Consider the following 23536-nt stretch of genomic DNA (forward strand, 5'->3'; position numbering starts at 1 on the left):
TCAATTCTTCCATTTCTGCTATTCCATGCCATCTCATCTCCAATTCAACAACTATTAATTTCATCATCAGAAGGGATCCAACAAGGCGATCCTCTGGGTTCAATACTTTTCTGCATTGGAATCAACGAAATGGTCAAAAACATTTCTTCCAACTGCAATCTTCCACTGCACACTTGGTACATTGACGACGGAATACTCTGCGGTCCCCCTAACGAGGTTGCTAAGGCACTCGCCATCATCAAAACGCATTCCCATGCTATCGGACTCTCACTCAACGAACAAAAAACCGAGATCTGCCCACTTCATTGCTTCATCCCATTCACCCACAACTTCCACACAACCGAACTCTCATCCCTCAGTCATCTCGGCTCTCCAGTCGGTGGTCTGGAATCCATCAATTACTTTTTCACTAACGCATCATCAACTTCCACACAACCGAACTCTCATCCCTCAGTCATCTCGGCTCTCCAGTCGGTGGTCTGGAATCCATCAATTACTTTTTCACTAACGCATCATCCAGCTTACTTCATTTCAAAAACATTTCTAAGTTTCTCCCTCCTCATCAAGCTTTTTTTTCTCCTCAAAAACTTTTACTACATTCCTAAAATTCTTTATGCCCTTCGATCCACCTCAATTTTCAAATTCCCTGACTCATTAAAATCATTTGAAATCTCCGTCAAATCTCTTGCTGAAGAGATCCTTAATCTCCGCTTTAAACATAATTCATGGTTACAAGCATCACTTCCATGCAAGCTCGGGGGTATCGGCTAACGCTCACCTCTATCTCACCATCAGTGATTTCATCGTCTTTCATCTGACTCACACATTAGCCAGCTTTCTAATTTCCCTGACCCCTTATTAGCTGAAGCCCAGACCATTTGGGACAATTCCGTTGTCCCAAATACTCACGACCCTCCTCATGTTCACAGAGAGACTGGGATATTCCACACAACGAAGGCTCCGTCCCTTACCTAAAATCGATCCTTCACGACGACGACGATCTCACAGTTTTTCACCAATTGAACCAAGGAGCCGGTTACAAGTTTGTGGAAACCATACCCTCCAACAACCTTGATTTGTTGCTCTCCGCTGACGAGCTAAGATTTGCTATTGGACTACGGTTCAATTGATTGTTCTTCCGTATCAATGCAAACATTGCAAAACAAACCAGTGTCAACATAAAGGGTAGACATTGTCTTCATTGTCGCTTTTGACGTGGCCGTTTTTCACAGCACACCTTATGCAACGACATCATACTACGCGCCCTCAAATCATGAGGCATTCCATCTAGACATGAACCAACCGGAATTTTTAGAACAGATGGAAAACGTTTTGATGGAATGTCCTTGATTCCTTGGTCAAGGGGTCAGCTCCTGGTTTGGGACTTCACCTGCATTGACCCAAATGCACCATCTAACCATAACGTTGATGCCCTCGCCCTCGTAGAATCTCGAAAAACTATAAAGTACAGTTTATTAGACCCTTCTTTCTTATTCATATCCATCGCCTGCTCCATTCTCATCACCTTCGGTAGCAAAGCTCAACGTTTTTTCAAAGAATTAGGCAAACGGATTTGCGAAAAAACCGATCAGCCTAAGGAATCCCTCTTCTTACGCCAAAGACTTGCTACCGCCATTATTCGCTCTAACTATCAAAGTTTCATATCTTCCATTGAATAACCTTCCATATTCCTAGCTTCCTTTTTTTATCCCCTATCCTTTCCCGTAAATTCTATTTTCTACATTTTTCACTTTTATTTATTTTACCGTTTAAAAAAATTAATTATTTGCTACTACATTTTGACAACATATCATATCAGTAAATATTCAAATAAAGTAACCCATGACCGGAAAATATATATATATAATTATTCACAAATATTAATAACGAATTCAATTCAAAATCTTATATAAATAAGAATGAATATTAAAATTTAAAAGTTAACGTTGTTTAACAAATTTTTATAAATTTGATGATTAAAATAACGTCTAAAGTACATTTGTCCAATCTAATTTGTAGTGGGGTTACTTAATAGTAGTGCACTGAAGGATCTTTCCATCAATACTTACGAGTAAGGAGCAGCTAAAACTACGTAAGGCAATTTCTGGTTATATATTAAGCAATTAATTTTTGTCGTAATATCTATTAACGAATTAGGGTTAAATAACATTGAATACATTTCAGCTCATAATTAAACTCGAGCCAACTATTGGGTCAACTAACCAGAGCCAAATATTAGGACGAAATCAAATCCTGAGCCGACTCGAGCAAAATTCAACTCATTTAGGCGGTTTAAGCCTAAACCAATTCTTTAGGTCAGACCCCGAAAATAAAATAAATAAACATACCCGAATTTTTTTGATGATATATGAATTATAAATATCTAAATACCGATAAATTCATAATAAAGTTAGTCCGGTCCTATAAGATAATTATTTCGAATTCGATGCTAAATATTTAATTAATATTGAATTGAACCACTCCTTCTCTAATTTTTAAATTGGTTTATAGATCAAAACGCGAGTTTGCTACTCGAGTTTCTAGTTTAAAATAAAAATTATCAAATTTTTATAAGAAGTGAACAATTTAAAAAAAAAGAATTCTTAAAGATAATTATTTCTATGCTAATTTTAAAATACTCGTCCTCTATGCATAAAAATATGATTGTGCAAAATATTATGAATATTATATTATTTGTTTTGGGTTGGTGCACGACTTGGTCGGTGCTTGAGTTAGTAGTGCTCGGGTCTATGGATTTGGTCGACAGATCGACCCATTTGGTTAGGTTGGTTCTGGTTCATTTTTTCTACCAAAAACCTGACCAAAAATTATGCCAATTCGACCCAACCATGCAATTCCCACACTACATCAACGCTAAGCAAATCCTAGCCATCGGCGTAGCCACCGTTCTCGGTCTTTCTGGAGAACAGACATCACAGTCGTCTACTCATCTTTCTAAAAGGGGATGATTAATTATCAGTTTGCTCGACTGCTTAATGCCTTTCCAAGGGCTTCGTCTGACAAATGAAATTAAAATGATTGAAAATTATTGATGATTTTTTTTTTGTTCGATGGTTTGATCAATCTTTGAAAAATATACATAAATGATGATATTTTCTCACTTGCTAAAAACTTTAAATAGTTTGAGAAAAGTGAATGCCAATTTTACAATGGTATATGTTGTGGATTGTCTTGTGAAACGGCTCGATTTGAGCCGATTTTTAAATATGACTAACTCAATATTTTAGCTGGAAAAATACCTTATAAGTCTCGAGATTTCGCTAATAGATGTCCAAACTTTTGTGCCACCTGTGAGCAAAATCTTCAGGCTTGCTTAATATTTTTGAGGATAAAATATTGAGTTAGCTGTTTTTAAAAATCGTCTCAAATATAGCCATTTTGTGGATTATTGGAAATCATAATATAGGAATAGCTTAGAGATGGCCAGACATAAACACCTTTCTTACAAATATTCTTTTAGAACTCAATCTGTCAAAAATTATTGGATTCAGAATTTACTAATACGATTAATAAATTTAAATTGCGTAACATACTATATGTATAAAAATATTAAAAAAAAGAGGAATATGTATTAACATAATAATAGCTAAATATAAAAATTAAATAAACCTCGCTTTGCTATGCTCGTTCTCTCACTCTGTTTCACAGAGACTCAGTAGCGTAGCCAGGATTGATCCATAAGGGGGGGGGGGTTAAAAATTTTTCCATTTTAAAAGTTTACCAATATTTTGTGCTTTATTAGTGTCTAAAACCAGTATAGTAGCCAGTATAAATGAAAAAATATTGGAACAAAATTTTATCCAAATTTATGATTAATACGCAACTGAAAGCATTATTATGAAAATTTTATCAATGTTTAGTCAATTGTAAATTAGTTAAATCCATTCGGTGTAGAAAGAAAAAAAAATCGCCCCCCCAATACTCCCATTATTTATAATCACTCAATATATTATTCTATGTTAAAAATGATTATTTAAATTAAATTTTTGCATATAACAAAATTTTGCAGAGAATTTCATTATGATTTTGTTTATTATTAAAATACTTTAGTATAAATAACACCCCTTTATTTAACTATGTACAATAAAATAAATTTTAAAATGTAGAGAAATTTTATACAGATTATATTAAAATTTTTTTCTAAATAACTATTTAAAAAAAAATAAAATTACAATAAAATATGAGTAATTCTTGTACGGCATTTAAAAAATCTAATTTAACAATATTAAAAATGAGTATATTAACAAAAATAAATAATTCTTATTAGAGATCTACGAAATTAGGAAAATCGTGTTCGGGTTGGGTCGGGCCTAATGTTTTTTAAAAAAATTCGGGCGGGTTGGATCGGACCTTGAAATTTTTTAAAATATATCTAAATATATCAATTTTATGTTAAATTTTTTATGTAAAATAAAATATTTGATTTCATTTATAAAAACTAGACGCCATATAACATATATCTTTTATTTTGAGCAATTATAAAAATGAATTTCTATATTTAAATAAGTTTGGGCCAGGCCGACAAAACTTTTTTAAAGGTTTAACTTCCCCACCCTTGTCTACGCCACTGCAGAGACTATAACTCGTTCGAAGCGCATTAGGATGGGTAACAAGGGTTAGATTTGTTGGGAGACTAAAGTTTGGATATAGATGGGAAATCAGTTGAATATTCATAGTTAAAAATGACATATTTTTTTTGGTTGAAATCTGACTATTTTTAAAAATCGGCTAAAAAGAGTGTTTCGTACATCACTAGTAGTGCGTAATAGGCGCATAAGTGGAGGTGGGTAAAGAAAATGACTAATAAATAAAATAGATGTTTATTTATATTAATAAAAGTAATTAGAATTATGGAAAAATCTTTATGTAATTATAACGTTATTGTGATAACTAGACCTGCTCAATTCTAACCAGTTTGCAGGATGTTCATATATTAAAAAGAGTGACAATTTTATCTAGAATACTTGTATTATTTTTAATAAAATTTTGATTGAAAATAATTTTTTCCAATCCATTTTTGAACCACATAACAGATTGTAAGAAAATCTATTTCTTTTCTTAGTTACTAAGTCACCTGCTTTAAAAAAATAATAGTTCACAAGGAACGGAATTATATATATTTTTTAATATAAAATGTCTATTATTCAGAATATTTAGAATAAAAACATGTAAAAGAAAACGAATATTATTCTTTTAAGAATTAACATAACTAAGAGCCTGCAATACGTTGACTTAAAGACCTCCGATAAAATTTATGGGGAAAACTACCTAATAGTGCCCCCCCCCCTCTAGCAAAACCCCGCCCACGCATATGAAGGAGGGGTTATCGTTTATATCTTCAAAACTACTAAATAAATTTCTTACTCTTAATCTTTTCCTAATATTGAAATCCACTTTATTTTTTTTATTAATTATTACAATTTTTAATTAAAAAATAGGTTTAAAATTAAAAAAAAAATAAATGATTCTTTGTCACCCCTAAAAATCGGCAAAATATCAGCGCCCTGGATAAAGTTCACTTTTCATAACCTATAGTATTTAGTAAAAATAAATATAATTGGCTTCTTTAAATTTTCTTCTGATATCCCAAATTTTAATATAAATATTTGAAAAAAATGGTAGATTTTTAGACAATTCTTAATAAAAAAAGTCCGTCTTATTGATTTGAATCTAGTTACGCCTACAAATTTAAAAATCTTGGTTTTTTAAAATATTTTTATCGGCATATAAAAATTTTAAATTGGTGCTCATATTTATTTTATAATTAGAAAAGCGATATCGAGACAATGTGTTTTAACGATTTATCTCACTTATTCACTGCTAAAAATACCATGAAATTGTGTGATGAGTTGATAAATACATACCTAGAGGCTAATATGGATGATAGAATGACAAAAAGTAATTATTAAAAAAATTAGAAATTTTGGTTGAATTTGATGGTGAATTTATATTTTACATTTGCCAAGTTTAAAACTAACGAATAACATACTTAGATATTCGCAATTAATATTAAAACTAGCTGATAGCCCGTCAAGAATGATGGGGAATCAGAATTTTCTTATTTATTTAATGATGGATGAATAATAAATTTTCCTATTTTTACACAAAACTCATCTAGTAAGAATATACTTTTTATATTAAAAATTACAAATACAAATGAATAAAAATTTAGTTTAAAAGATTTTTTATTGTGCACATAAATTAAAATACTAACCATATACTTCATAGACATAATTTATAAAAAATAATGGAAAATTCTAGAATAACTTCATCTAAATAAATATAAATTTCTGAATCACATCTCATAAGATAGGGAAATTTTTGATTCATTCATCATCAAATAAAGGTAAAATTTATTATTCATCCATCATTGAATAAAGAAGAAAATCTGATTCCCCGTCATTCTTGACAGGCTATCATCTAGTAACTTATATTTTTGATAACGGGTTCTTAAAAAATCCCTAAAATATATGTAAAAGGAAAGGTCACAACAGGCATTATTTTTTTTGTTATTGATGCTAAAATAAAAATGGATTAATATTTCCTCCATACTTACACTTCACAATGGTTTTCTTTATTTTTTGTGTACAACAATTTCTTGAATCCAGCAATTATCAGAGATTTTTTGCAAATGATTTAAATAAATAAGGCATATCTGTGGTTTGATTATTCCTTTAAGTTCCAATAAAGTCAGATGGAAAAAGAAATAATTCAGTTATTGAAATTAGAGACCTTCACGGGCCTTGATTTATTCATCCGCCTCCAGCCCAGGTTAGCAGTAAGAATAATTTGCAAGCCCAGTCCATATTTAATAAAATATTCAAACCCAAGCTCATCATAAGTTTCAAAAATTTTGCCCAAACCCATATCCAAAAATTTAATTTATTGTTTTAAATGAATAAATAAAATATTTAAGTGTATTTAGGCAATCACTTTGATTGCAATACTGACATTTATTATTATTTAAAATGCAATATATTTTTAAGTTAATTAATAACAGTTTAATAGGCTAAATTTAAATGAAATTTTTTTATACTTTTTATAAAAACCCTGTCCTGGCCCAGGCACTTTAATAATTATATTATACCTGGCATCCCTTATTAAAATATTTTGTCACCTGAGTTAGAGATTATTCTATCCCCATTTTTATCAAGAATAATTTTTTTGATTGATTGATTATTTAAGAATATATTAATCTATTTACATAAAAAAATCTTAGATTATTCTATCTATATTTTTTTTTATTGATAAAAATATATTATTCTGATTCTTTAAAACATTTTCAAGTATTATGTAAATGGAATTAAGAGTTTTTGAACTGATTGTATGGTTTTATATAAGGATCCTGATACTGGTTCAAAAAACAAAAATTTTTTTTTATTATTATTTAAAGAAAAATAATATTGCAATTTTTATTCATATAGTAATTATTATTTTATAAAATATTTGGATTTAGAGAAGTTGTTTGGAGAATAGAATAATATTTCTTAAAATAAAAAATAAAATTTAATATTTATTCTATCTCCAGTTTTAGAATAATAATAAAGATGATTTTTTAAGAAATATATCATGGTATTTTATATAATTAAGTGATGAGGAACTATTAACACATGAATTTCATATAAAACCTTCTCTTATCTCAAAAAACATATAAATGCTTTTAAGACCTTCATAAATATTCTTTTAAACAAAGACCTCCTAACATAGATTTGAATCGAATATGGGGTCAACCTGATTGTGTCACAAAAACTATGTGGTGGTATTCATCCCATTGCAATTGGCTATTTAGAAGATTATTAGCAAAAATAATTTCTATGGGTCAAAATCCAGAGTCTTGATTTATTAAGTATAAAGATTGAGTGTTAAGGGAGAAGTCAAAATAGCATGCCATTCGTATTATATTCAGAATCCTCTTCCTAACATGGATATTATCAAAGTCTACTTTAAAAATGTTTTGATAACAAATTTCGAGAACATATCATTAATTGTTTTACTCCTAAATTCCTAGAGACATACATGGTAAAATGTGTTAGAACTTGTAGCTTGTCCTGTAATTCACTGGGGAAACACACAATTAAGTGGCTTATCCACCCAAAAGGGGCATATCCAGTGTAGTGAATTTGCATCCACTGTTTGGCAGTAAAATTTACCCTACTGTCAAGGCCCATTTAATTAAAGAAAAAATGATCTGATTCAATAATTGACAATAATTTACCCTACTGTCAGGGCCCGACAGTAATTTACATCGGTAAGAATAGAGAAATAAGAAAATATATAATTAATAAATAGTGTGCTTATCTTTTTAGAGTATTTGTTTCAGTAGATTAATGAATTTTTGAATGATTATATGAATCCATAATTGTAACAAAATATTTGATAATAAATCTAGAAATAAAATTAATGAATGATTATAAAAAAAATTAATTAGTTTCTGTGAAAATTAATGTGGTGTATCATTGCATCTAATCATTAATAGTTTATCATATTAAAAACACACAATTAAGTTGCGTCCACAACCCAAAAGGGGGCATAACCAGTGCAGTGAATTTGCATCCACTGTTTGGCAGTAAAATTTACCCTACTGTCAGGGCCCATTTAATTTAATTAAGAAGATGATGGTACCTGATCCACTAATTGACAATATATCCTACTGTCAGGGCTCGATAGTAATTTACATAGATTATTGGTAAGAATAGAGAAAGATTAAATGCAATGATATTCAAAAATTCACTAATCTATTGAAACAAATACTCTAAAAAGATAAACTATTTATTAATTATATATTTTCTTATTTCTCTATTCTTATCAATAATCTATGTAAATTACTGTCGGGCCCTGACATTAGTGTAAATTCTGTCAATTACTGGATTAGGTATTATCAGGGTCAATTCCATATCAAATCAATCACTTTACAACACAAACATCTCAGATTTTGCTGAAATTTGGTATATAAGTTAATGAAGTGTTGTAATTGCCCCTTAACTCTACAAGAACCGGAGATATAGGGTCTCAAAGTAGCTCTGCGAGGTTATTTTTCGAAATAAATGATTTTTTAAAATCGGGATAACTTTAATATTAAATATAGTATATTTATCTATCATGGCTCATTTTATATCCCTAAGTAAACTCTTCCATATATTTTAAATGTTAATAATTTAATTTATAAATTTTTTTAAATCGCGGTCAAAAATTTGTAATTAATTTTTTTAAATGTTAGTATAAATTTTTTTTTCCAATTTTCAGATATTTTGTAAAGAGTATCAAGAATTATTCATATAAAAATTTTCAAAGTGGTAAAAAAAGAATTAAGTAAAAGAAATCCAAAAAATAAAAAAACAGCTAGATGGCGTTAATAATTTTAAATAGCTTAAGATTTTATTTTTGAAAATATAAGTCAATCTACCTTTTATTTATATCCTATAATATAATATTTGTTGAATAAAATCGCATTTTGGCACAAAAATAAAATTTCCGCTAGATAGCGCAAGTATTCTAAAATAAATAAATATGATTTAAATTAATTATCTATATTACAAAATTAATAATTCATTGAATCATATAAGTTATGTTGCTATATCCGATTCGTTGGAACATAATACGTGTTTATTTCAAAAAAAATTAATAAACTTTCTAAAAAATTATTTTTTATCAGAGCCTAAATACATTTATTATTATTCCGATGGGTCCGCGGCCCAATATAAAAACAGGAAAAATTTCATAAACTTGTGTTAACATAAGGTAGACTTCGCTATCTCAGCAGAATGGCATTTCTTTGCTACTGCGCATGGGAAAATTGCCTGCGATGGAATAGGAGGAACTGTGAAACGCATGGCTGCACGGGCTAGTTTACAACGACCTTATGAAAATCAAATAAAATCTTGCGATTTCTTCAAATTCGCTGAGGAAAATATAAAAAATATTCATTTTTCTTATACATCCCATGAAGAATATCAAGAGGAAGAATTTATAAAAGATCGGTTTTTCAAAAGCTCTTTTCAACCTGGAACTCAAAAAATTCATTCAGTTTATCCTGTTAGCTTATCACAAATAATTACGAAAAAATATTCCTGTGCTATTCAAAACAGAAAATATTCAAAATCGAATAGGCGAGGTATCAACCAATGATATAAAAGGGTATGCATGCTTTTATGATAATGAAGGGTGGGTAGCTTATATACTAGCCATTATTAGTCCTGAGGAGGTAAAGGTTATATTTTTACACCCTAATGGAACATCTAATTCCTTTTACTATCGATCGATAATAAGATATTCTTATTCGTCCGAAAAGTGATATTCTAACTGTTGTCAATCTTTTGACCACTACAGGAAGAACTTTATAATCTAACTCGTGAAGAATTCGAAATGGCTGTAAACAAATTAAATTTACGGATATCAATATAACCAAGCTTCTATACTATAATTAATTTTACTATGAATTAAATTAATAAAATATTATAGAATAAATAAAAATATCTACTGACATATTTCACAAAAATGAGGTTTTTACCTATTTTAGAATACTTGCTCTATCTAGCGGAAATTTTATTTTTGTGCCAAAATGCGATTTTATTCAGCAAATATTATATTATAGGATATAAATAAAAGGTAGATTGACTTATATTTTCAAAAATTAAATTTTAAGCTATTTAAAATTATTAACGCCATTTAGCTGTTTTTTTATTTTTTGGATTTTTTCTATTTAATTCTTTTTTTACCACTCTGAAAATTTTTATATGAACAGTTCTTGATACTCTTTACAAAATATCTGAAAATTGGAAAAAAAAATTTATACTAACATTTAAAAAAATTAATTACAAATTTTTGACCGCAATTTAAAAAAAATTTATAAATTAAAAATTAATCCCATTTAAAATATGTGGAAGAGTTTACTTAGGGCTATAAAATGAGCCATGATAGATAAATATACTACATTTAATATTAAAGTTATCCTAATTTTAAAAAATCATTTTTTTCCAAAAATGACCTCGCAGAGCTACTTTGAGACCCTATATCTCCGGTTGTAGTAGAGTTAAGGGGCTAATATTTTGGATTCGTCAATTACAACACTTCATTAACTTATATAAAAAATTTCAGCAAAATCGGAGATGGTCGACTTGTAAAGTGATTGATTTGATATGGAATGACCCATCATCCTTCTTTAATTAAATGGGCTCTGACAGTAGGGTAAATTTTACTGCCAAACAGTGGATGCAAATTCACTGCACTGGATATACCCCCTTTTGGGTGGTGGAAGCAACTTAATTGTGTGTTTTTAATATGATAAACTATTAATGATTAGATGCAATGATACACCACATTAATTTTCACAGAATAACTAATTAATTTTTTTTATAATCATTCATTAATTTTATTTATAGATTTACCATGAAATATTTTGTTACAATTATGGATTCATATAATCATTCAAAAATTCTAATATATTGAGACGAATAATCTAAAAAGATAAGCACACTATTTATTAATTATATATTTTTTTATTTTTCCATGTAAATTACTGTCGGGCCCTGACAGTATGGTAAATTACTGTTAATTAGAATCAGGTACTATTATCCTTCTTTAATTAAATGGGCCTTGACAGTAGTGTAAATTTTACTGCCAAACAGTGGATGCAAATTCACTGCACTGGATATACCCCCTTTTGGGTGGTGGAAGCCATTTAAATGTGTGTTTTTAATATGGTAAATATTAATGATTAAATGATGATACACCACATTAATTTTCACAGAATAACTAATTAAATTTTTATATTAAATATTAACAGTTGAGTCTTTAAATCTTCCATCAAGTTTATTCTGAAATCTAGATATATATTTGCGTACCATCTTTAAATCTTCTATTAAGTTTATTCTGAAATCTGGGTATATATTTGCGTATCATAATAATATTTTCATAGAGTTTTCCATATGATTTATAAATAGAACTGGTAGATAAATTGAATGCATCTTGAGTTTGGTAAGGTGATTACTAGTGAACCGATTAAACTATAATTATTTTTATTGGACAAATATGTTTTAAAAGAACACAATTGGCTAAATTTGATTGACGCTTTTTGAGAATATTATTATTAAATAATTTGCTGATAGCCCTTCAAGATGACGGGGAATCAGAATTATCTACTTTATTTTAATTAGCTTCTATTTGATATCCATAAAAATTTATGCTGATAAAAATATTCCCAACCATCCAATACCTAGATCCGACCACTTAAAGTGATTTAACATAATAGTCAAAAGAGATTTTAATTACCTTTTATTGATACAGGGATCCAAACTATAACGAATGTTGGTTCGGTTTAGGTTCAGATAAAAATAACGAGTCAAGGTTCAGGTTCATAAAAATAATAATATCAGTTCGGTTAAAACTTTAAATAGGTTCAAACTTTTTCACATACAAGCGTATTAAAATTATGTAAAGAAAAATAAAGATTTTTAAAATTTTATCACTATTCTCTAAAAAATAATATTGAACCATGTATCATTAAAATATTTTCAAGATTTTCTTCTGTCAAATAAATTTATAAGAAGAAAGATAAATTTTATGACTGAGAACACTTCTATGTAAAACTGATTTATGAATCTCAATTGGTTATTAAGTATCTTTAAAAGAGTTAAAATATCAAAAGATTCAAACAGGTTCACAGGCACTCTTTGGCTATATTCAGGTTCGAATAACAAATATTTTAACGGTTCAGGTTCGGTTTAAGCTTATCGTATAAAGAGGAATATAAAATACGTAATAATTTTCATTGCCTTTATTTCATAAATCTATTAAAAAATTTTGTGCATATAATGATTAACAAATATTTCTAACAAGAAATATCATTTTATTTTGCATTTTAATTTGCTATCTATCTTTCCTAGAGTAACTTTTATAATATATTTTTCTTCTTTAAAAAAAAACACTATCAGGAATTTCATCCTTTTTTTTTAAAAAAATATCTTGAAAACTTATTTTCTCCTTTATATTTTCCATAATTCAAATCTATCTTTTCTTTAACATCTTTCGTCTTGCTTTTCTTTTACATTAAATTTTATACTCTATATCTATTTTACAATTTACCTTCCAATCTTTTAATTTTCACACTAAACCCAGAAACCTCTATCATAATCCTAAAACTTAGATATCACACACAAACCTTCTAACACTCATTTCTTTATAATGAAGCGCGGTTAACAATTTAAAACATTTATACACATAAAATTTAACTCATTTATCTAGATAAACTATTATTCAATAACATATATAAAGTATTATACATTTATATATCCGAAATTTTATTTATAAACATTTAAACTCATTAATCCGTGACTTCTTAACTTTCAATTATTCTTTCTACATGTTTAACATCTAGGATTTAAAATACTTTTATCTTGACACATTATTTTTATATTCCATTCCTCATAATATTCTCTTTTTTAAAAAAATATCATATCCATTTTTTCCCTTAAACACCACATTTAGCAAAATATTTACCAATTTTTCTTTACACATTTTTAATTCTTTAAAAATATTCCCTTTCTATTTATAAAAATTCCTATTTTTTTTTCCATTACAAACTATTAATAATTCCTTCCTTTATTTATTACATATTCCACACCCTCTTTTTTTCTATAAACTTTTATCTTCAGTATAATACATTCACATCAAAATTCAATATTTTAAATAACATAATTACTTTTAACCTTTATCTTTTTTTAAAACTTATAAATATCTCTTTTTAGAACATATCCAATTTCAACTTTAATTTCTTCCTTTCATTTCTTTTTCCTTCCATCTATTTCATTCTACTTCCACTTTCTTGTTTTTCCTTTTATAATATCATTAAAATATGTGATTTATAGCGCTTTTGCACTCTGACGTTGAAGATTTAATAGAGCAGGTATTCCTCATTTCCATCTAACTGGAACTAAATTAATTAAAAATGAGAAGCTCTCTACACGTTTGTGGGCAAGCCGCAAGTACATATACGCGCAAACAGTTCGAAAAGTTGCTTAAACGTCTATAGACATAAAAAATAAAGCAGGGCAAAAAAGGCTATACCCAAGAACTATAATATAATTTAATTACTTTAAGGGTTGGGGCGTTATGATAATTTTAAGTTTAAAATTTCTTTATGTAAGTTAATTGATTTCAAATCGATTTTGAGAAGTTTTCATGTATTTGATTACTTTACATATTGAAGGATTTATTGATTACTATCAAAAATAAAGAATTTAATATATCATATCATTGTATTTCATATTTTTATAATTTATCCTAGTGATATAGATATGTATTTGATAATAATATCGTTATTTGTATATGGTATATGATTGAAGAAAATTTGAAGTATCTCCCTTTAAAACGAATAGTTTTTTGATAAATCTCTTATAGTTATTTAGTTTTATAAATTGTTTCATATTGATATTTAACCATCACATCTTTAATAATTTTATAGTACCATAGTGATTTGTACTTTGTGTACCATTTGTATGTATAAAGCCATGTGATGGCATCATGCACTATATTGTGATCATGTGGGCTAGAAACCGGATTCGGCGTTTTTTTAATGTCGTTGAGATGATTATTGGATTCAGAGGAGGAAATTATTTATAAAGTATTGGAGTCGTCTATTTTCTGTTTTGTTAATTTCCCATATGTCACCTCCATAGACTAATATGGGAATAATTATCTAGTTGAAGTTACTTAGTCTGACGAGATCTCCTTTGTTCACAATTTTATATAGAGGTAGAAATCACCTCTCGCCTTTTGTATTTTAATTTTCATTTCCTATTTGCAACTACCCTTATTATCAGTCTACTATTTTAACTGCGTTAGCTACCGTAAAATTTTGAGCGGTGGCGCGTATGGGAGGGGAGAATAACCGTTTTGTTGAAATATATCTCTAGTCCAACTCTATGACTTAAGGCTTCTATTCTTCGATATTTTTGGTTATCACTACAAAGTCATCTGCATATGATATTATTTATTTTCTAAAAATAGCATCTCTTTTGACCCTCTATCAATTAAATCAGTCGCGCCAAGTGCATCTTTAATGATTTTATTTATTATGACGTTAAACAAAAGTGGCGATACAACCTTGTTTTACACCTTTTTTTTTCTGAAATTTTTAGAGTTGTTAAAAGATCCTTTTTAATGGATCTAGATACAGATACATCTTCTAAAAATTTATCTAGATACAGATACAGCGTCCAAAAGGTTATCTTGTTACTGATACAATTGTAAATATATCTAGATACAGATACATTTTATTATACTCTTAGATGAGGTTTGAATAAACCGAAATTAGGATTCTATTGTGAAAATTTATGAAATGAGCTAAAAAATTTATCGACTCGATATCACATTTATCAAAATATAACTAAAATAATGATTTTTAGATATTAATATAATATATGAATAATTATTAGATTTCATTAATAAAATAATATAATATATGATTAAATGATTATAAATAATTATTAGATTTCAGTAATAAAATATTTTCAAAATTTTGGACCGGCCGCCGACCTTTCTTGGTTACACCGAAAACGCCGCCGTTTAAGATAATCACGCCGGCCGCCGCAAATTTCTTTCATATTTTATACCTTTTTATTATAATAATTGGTCAACATCAATCTTGTAATTTTTTAATGTCAATAGGATTTTGATTAATTTTTATTCTACTATTTTAAAATCATAATTATATTGACGTCATTATAGAATTCAATCAATTAAAAATCTAAAATTCCAAATTACCATAATTTTACATATTTTTAAAATGGATGCATCTACATTTAATAATTCTATAAATAATTTTAGTATCTAACTCTAAATAATAAAAAATCCATAGTCAGGAAATTTTTTGCAAAAAATTAGAGAAATTATTACTGCTCTAAGATACAAAACTGCAGAGGTTGAATTTGAATTCGAGGAATATCAAAGAAAATGCCTACAATAGATTTAATATCAGACATGTTAGATCTTAACAGCATTGATCCATACCCGGATACCCGTTTTCAAATTGGCAATACCAATGATAATAATAACAATAATTCCAGGCATATGAAAACCTTAAAATTAAATGTTCCATCCCAACACGTTGGCATAGTATATTAATTATGCTAGAAAGCATATCTGGATTAAATAAGAATTTAATTAATAATGTTTTGAAAAGAATTGTGAAGCACTTTCTCAAATTAGGAATCTGATCTGGTAGAAGAACTATTAGCATTTCTTTCAAAATTTAAAGAAACTGTCGAATTTCTTTCAGTACAAAAAGGGCCTACTTTAAACTTGGCATTACTTTTTAGAAGTGAAATTGAAACACATTTAATAGTAAATGATAGTGATAGTTCTGAAATTATTTCACGGAAAATATGCTAAAAAAACTTGCGTTACGATCGGTTTGTAATCTGCAAGTAATATATAATATTCTTTTATTTTTTATTTAAAATTATCTAGGTATTGGCTTCTCTTTTAGATCCAAGATTTTAAAAATTGACAATTGTATCAAAGTATTTAATAGAGCAAAATTGCTCAGCTTGAATTTATAATAAAACATCTTAAACTTTAGAGAGTGATGATAATCAGTTAGTAAATATAGCTAATGAGGACGAAGATGAATTATTAAATTCAAGTTATTTGACAAAATTGGCAAATAAACATTCAACAAATATATATTATGATTCCAAGTTAGGTGACTTAGAACAAGAATGCCACAGTTTTCTTGAAAAACGACATTCACAAGATATGGACGTTCTAAATTTTTGGAGAGAAAAGAAGAATCAACTTCCCAATCTTTTCAGGCTCGACAAAAATATTCTTTGCATTCCGGTGACTAGCACACCTAGAAAGAGTTTTCTCTACCGCTGGATTGACGTTAAATTCAAGGAGATCATCATTATGTCCCGAAAATTTAAATAAAATAATTTTTATACATGATATTGATAATTATAAAATTACGAAATTGATTTTGGATATAATAAGCTTTCTATTAAATGAATATTAAATAATATGCCGAGATATCTGTAGAAGTATATTTTTTTGTTTTTTTTAAAAAATTAATAGGCAATTAAAAAAATTTAAGTTATAAAAATTTATAACTGCGTCGATTTACGACGATTTTATTGACGGCGGCTAAAAATCTGTGCGCCGGCCGCCGATAGTTTCGTCGGCGCACAGGTCTAGATACTAAAAAGTCTTTCTACCGGGGCGCTGGAAGGGATGTGTTATTTATATTTAATGAATAACAATTTTATAGCAGGATATTGTTTAAAAATACTAAAATCTCTACATTCATTTTTGAAAAAAATATTTAAAATTTGATGATTATCAGAATTTAAATCATTAACAATCATATCTCCCTGATGTGGGATACTGAAAAAAATCGGATATTAAATTATTAGTTTTTTTACAGGTTAATTGTTAGCACTCAGTTGAAGACTTTGATAATTCATCAACTAATCTTTCTATTAATTGTTTTTTTTTATTAATATTTTCATCCATTTCTAATAAATATCTATTATTTTAAAAATAATTTCTAAAAATTTAACATAGTTTTCCTAATTTAATGAATCAGTAGCATCTATACAAATATCTCCTTTAATATAAGTTATCAAAAATATTTTATGAAAATTAACATATAAAATATATAAAAATCAGTAAATTAACAAATATATCAAAAATTAGCCAATAAGGAATTGCTGTTTATTATTGTACATTGTGTCATTTGAGAAAATCTAAAAAATAGAAATTACTTTATAAATCTTTATCTCTAAAAATAATTAAAATTTACATGTTATTGTACAAGAGCCTTTTTAGACTTTTGAGGTCGACCTCTGCCTCATTTTTTCATGATGTAATTTTGGTATTATACAAAATTACAGAGTTGTTAAAATATCTAGATATAAAAATGTTATATCTGTATCTAGATAGATTTTTGATTAAAGTATCTGTATCTAGATATTATTTTAGAGGTATCTGTATCTGTAAAAATACTTGAATGTAAAATTTATTTTATTTCATATGAGCATATAGCTCAATATTATATATATTAAAAAATTATATATATATGTAAAATATTAAAACTTATATATAAAAAAGAATATATAAATATTAATTAAATATTATGTCCAAGTTATCAATAACAAGCAAATTCTAATTATGCCATTTTTAATTGTAATGGAATTGGTGTTTTATTTTATTCTATTATATTAATTTTTAAGATTAATATTGATGACGAGAATGACGACATTCCATGGCCAATTTATAGACCATATTTTAAAATAATATCTCAAAATAAAGAAAACAAATTTCAGTTAGCATTACCTCAACTTGCAACATTGTAAAACATTTAAGGGTAATAGATACTAAATAAATGTTTACAATTTTAATTTTAAATTTTAAGAGAAAACATCAAACACTCTTAATCCAAATAAAAAAGGGGGAAGGAGAAAAAATCTATTAAAGAAAATATTGGACTAGGATCATCGTCCATTGATTTTTTTCCCAAGAGACCTCAGACTTTAACCCAAACCACTTTAGATGATTTAATAACTTATTTTATTATAGATAGCATTCAGCCATTTTCAGTTTTTGAAAATCCATCATTTATAAAAATGATCAAGACATTAGCTCCACAAAAAAATATAATTTGCAGACAGACAATGGTTGCTAGAATTTCCTAAAGATGGGAGAATGAAAAGAAAGAAATCATTAAAAGTCTAATAGAACCAACGTTAATATGCACAACAGCAGATTGTTGGAGTGTCTATCGCCGGTATAGCTAACATTAAAATTTGTATAATTATTTAATTACAAACAAATTATTTGAGCTGTTTTAAGAAATGTTAATTTTTAGTTCATACATAGGAGTCAGTTCACAGCTTATTACTGTGCAACTATTTCCCAGCTCATTATTAAATTGAAAAATTTTAAACAAATGAACCTGAAATTTTGTTTACCACTCTTAAATGCCTTACTTAAAGGGATTGAAGATAGGTAAATTAATAATAAATTAATCAATATTTAATAATTCTAGGTTTATTGGGACAATTTTTGAAGATGAAAATATTTTGTCAAATAATTTAATACCCGATTTTTTTCAGTATCCAACAGCAGGAGATATGATTGTTAATGATTTAAATTCTACAAATTTTAAATAGTTTTTTCAAAAATGAATCCCGAGATTTTAGCATTTTTAAACAATATCCTGATATAAAAATGTTATTCATTAAATATAACACCACAATCCCTTCCAGCTCCCCTGTTGAAAGACTTTTTAGTATAGCTAAAAATGTCATTACAGATAAACGAGGATGTTTTAATGACCAAAATTTTGAAAATATTTTATTACTGATATAATCTAATAATTATTTATAATCATATAATCATATATTATATTATTTTATTAATGATATATAATAATTATTTATATTAATCATATATTATATTAATATCTAAAAATCATTATTTTAATTTTTTGATAAATGTGATATCGAGTATAAATTCTTTAGATCATTTCATGAATTTTCACAATAGAATCCTAATTTAGGTTTATTCAAAACTTATCTAAGACTATAATAAAAAATATATCTGTACCTAGATACATTTTAAATTGTATCTCTATCAAGATAACTTTTTAGAAGCTGTATCTGTATCTAGATAAATTTTTAGTCTCTGTATCGGTATCTAGATCCATTTAAAAAGTATCTTTTAACAACTCTGCTAAATTATAATACACGTTAATTTTATTAGTTGCATTCAACAGAAATCACATTATTAACGTCAATCATATATACATTAATCATGATAATATAATCTAAATAAACTGTAATATAAAGTGTATGAAATATAATAATATCTTATATAGCATTTATCACATTTCCCCACACCTAAAATTTTAAAACTCCTTATTCAGACGATGTGTAGGTTCCTCGATCATTGTTTTGTCTGCCTCATTGTTGTTTCTAGTCCTCGAGCTAATGAAGATATATCCTGTGGACCCGAATTTTCATCAGTCTTTTCCATTTTGCCGTTTTCTCCCTCTATAGGTGGTCCTTCTATATTTTCCAAATTGTCAACAATTTCCGACTCCATATTTTCTTCCTCTTTCCCTGACTTCTCAACTTCTTTCGTTACATTATTTTCACAGTTGATCAGCACGCTTTCGTATCGTTCTGTCTTTACTTTCTACGGAATAGGAATATCTACTAGTTCTGGATTTTATAATTCCGTGAATTGATTTCATTATGTACCCATACATGTTGTAAAATTTCGAATTCCCTCACTTGAATTGTTTATCATGAGTTGCCTTTTGTCGCATATTATCTCATTTGGATGTAACTAATCTAATCCAGTTTTTAGATTGCGCCCCAACAATTTTTGCAGGTAAATGTCCAGTTGATTGGTGCTCGCTCATTCTGTATGCTGTCAAAACTCCTCCCATAGCTTCCTCTGGCTCCTTAATATCTTTTCTAGTGGCAAAATATCGACTCTTAAGTTTCATATTGTTCTTTCAGCTAACCCATTTGCTTTGGGATGATAAGGTGTTGAATGTATTAATTTAATATTTTTCTCTAGACAAAATCTTCGAAATTCTCCGGAAATAAACTGAGGGCCATTATCTGACACAATTTGTCTCCCAAACATGCGAACCATTTCCTTAGCGCCTTGATCATTGTTGTAGACGTGGTCTCTCTCATCAACTCAACCACCCATTTAGAATGCCATCAACTCTAACCAACCATGAATATAAATCGATAGGTTCGAACTAAATGAATACGTTCCCATGGAGTATAAAGGAATCTCCATTATATTCGACCAGTTACTTTGATATGGAATACATTATCATGTTGTTCAATGTCTTTATCGCAATTAGGCCACCAACAATACATTCTTAAAATTGATTTCATAACATTTATTCCTACGCGTCCTTTGTATGATAGATAATATTGATTTCTTCTACATGGTTGAAATTAGCAACTATCCATTTCATTCAATGATATCTCGATCTGCTGATAATTCCTTCTGACGATTATTAAAACAAACAAACTCTGCATCATTTTTAGCATCAACCATCCTTGCTCGATGTTTTTATTACTTTATTTAGCAATCTATCTTTTCTTGTTTCTTTCTGGTGTTCGATTTATATCGAGCAAATTTATAGCGCTAATTTTTAATGCATGTTTCTGGTCGATTCGACTCCACACTTGTTACTGGAAGTCGAGATAATGTGCCATGTTTTATTCCTGGACGATATTCAATTTCAAAATCTTACATTTTCCATGCCCAGCGCGTTAATCGACTATTGGATATTTTTGGTAGTTCCCGCTTATCACCAAATAATTTTTCCTAAGGTTTGTGATCTGTTCATTATATAAATTTCCCAAATAAAGTGCTCGTGCCTCTTTTTCTATTGGTGCATAATTTTTTTCTGACTTCAATAATGTTCACAAAGTAAATGCGATAGGTCTGCTAACCCTTTTTGACTACGTGAAGTAGCACAGCTCCAAAATCAGTTTTAGAGGCGTCACATTCCAGATTGGCAAGTCTGGCGAATAACGAATTAAGGTTTTATCTGTTGACAAAGCTGCTTTATTTTAATAAATATATCTTGCTCCTTGTCAGACCAACCCCAGGAACTTTTAATGCTTGTTAATTTATGCAGTGGAGGGCTATAGCTATACCATGTAAATGTGGTAAAAATCTCTCGTGTTAATTCATAAGTCCTAAAAGATAGCAATCGGTGTATATTCTTAGGAGTTGGTATCCTTCGAATAGAATCTATTTTTTCCTTCGCTGGGTGCATGCCATTTTCACCTATTACGAATCCCAGAAAATTAACTGATTCTAAAAAACATATTTTCGCCCATTTTGCCTTCAAACCAGCCTATTTTAATTTCATTAATACTTTCTTCACATTGTTCAAATGTTCTACATAATTTTTTCCCATTATAATATCGTCCAGGTATACTCCTGTCATTTTGCAGTCCTGTAATATAAATCAATATATCTTTGGGAAATAGTTGGCGGACTAGAGAGGTCGAAAGGCATGGCATACATTGATATCGAAAATACCCATGAGTTGATATAGTTAGGTATTCTTTTGAGCTCTCTTTTATTGGTAGCTGAAAAATCTTTTAAATCTATTTTATAGTAAATTTCACACCCCCTTTTAATTTGGCTAGTAGATCATCCACAGTTGGTATAATATGGTAATTAGAGATCTGCAAAGTTAAGCCGGCCCGGCCCGAACGGGCTTCGGGCTCGGGCCTAATTTTATTTAAAATAATTGGGTTCAGGCCCGGCCTAATATCTTTAAAAAAAATTCTGGTCTGGTCGGGTCGGACCTTGGAAATTTTTTAAAATAAATTTATCAATTTTATATTGAATTTTTTATGTAAAAAAATATTTGATTTTACTTATTGAAACTAAACGACAAATAACATATGTCTATTATTTTGAGTAATTATAAAAATTAATTTCTATATTTAAATAAATTCGGGCCGGGTCGGGTCGGTAAATTTTTAAAAAAAAATTTCGGGCCGGGCTTGAAAAATTAGGCCCGATGCAGATCACTAATGGTAATCATAAGATATATGGATTTGGCATGACCTTAGAATCAGCAGTTATCCTGATTTCTCCATTTGTTTTGACGTTTACTGTTGGATTTCCGATTTCATCAATCTATCGAGTTCCATTTCGATTGGTTTACGTAATGGAAAAGGTGCTCTAAGTGCTGGGTATGATTTCGAGCTTGCTGCATCACTCAGAGGTATGTAACTTCAAAATCATTAACTAGTCCTAACTTAACATCAAAAACACTGACAAATTATGTAGTCATGGCAGCAATTTGTTTATCAATTGTTATAATGTCTTTACTTGTTATACTACATGTTTTAACTTGACTTGGAATAAACATATTAAATGCCTGTATCCACGGTGGTCCAAACAGTGGTATATATCATTGTAACCACAATTTGTAATGATCGGCCTATATTTTCAAGTAGCACCCTTACAATAGTTTCACCAAGAACGTCCAGCTGTTGATTACCGTAAGCTGACAATGATTTTGTTGGATTAGGCATTGGTCTGCCAATTTCATCCCAATATTGTCTATTACCGATACCTGTGCGCCCGTATCATAATCAAATTCAATCACTACTCTGTTTATCCTTATAGATATCTTAGCACTGTTTCTACCAATTTGGGAGATGTTATTAATTGAATCTGATGATTCTTTATCATCTTGATGCATAGCATGTAGCTTACGTGCATAGTGCCCTACCTTTTGACAATTGTAACATGTTATCAAAACATTGGAATTAGTGATCTGCATCGGGCCTAATTTTTCAAGCCCGGCCCGAAATATTTTTAAAAAAGTTTTGTTCGGCCCGGCCCGAACCCGAAATTTTTTTTCTTTTACAGATCTCTAATAGGGATTAGGTGTAAGTTCTTCCACCTCGTGAACAGTCATTGTTCTTATACATATCATTATTGTTCAATTTACTAA

General features: G+C 28.6%; 1 protein-coding gene across 1 annotated transcript in view; it reads left to right on the forward strand.

The window, feature by feature from the left end:
* LOC135925316 (uncharacterized) overlaps positions 1 to 23536 on the forward strand; it is an 88808-nt gene that overhangs the window by 49095 nt on the left and 16177 nt on the right. The window contains exon 7 of the mRNA XM_065460942.1: positions 5790 to 5919. Coding sequence (XP_065317014.1) covers positions 5790 to 5919 — 130 coding nt within the window. The remainder of the gene's footprint in view (positions 1 to 5789; positions 5920 to 23536) is intronic.

This window comes from Gordionus sp. m RMFG-2023, chromosome 1 (assembly GCF_954871325.1).
Source record: "Gordionus sp. m RMFG-2023 chromosome 1, tfGorSpeb1-WG-v2, whole genome shotgun sequence".
NCBI classification, from domain to species: Eukaryota; Metazoa; Nematomorpha; class Gordioida; order Chordodea; family Parachordodidae; genus Gordionus; species Gordionus sp. m RMFG-2023.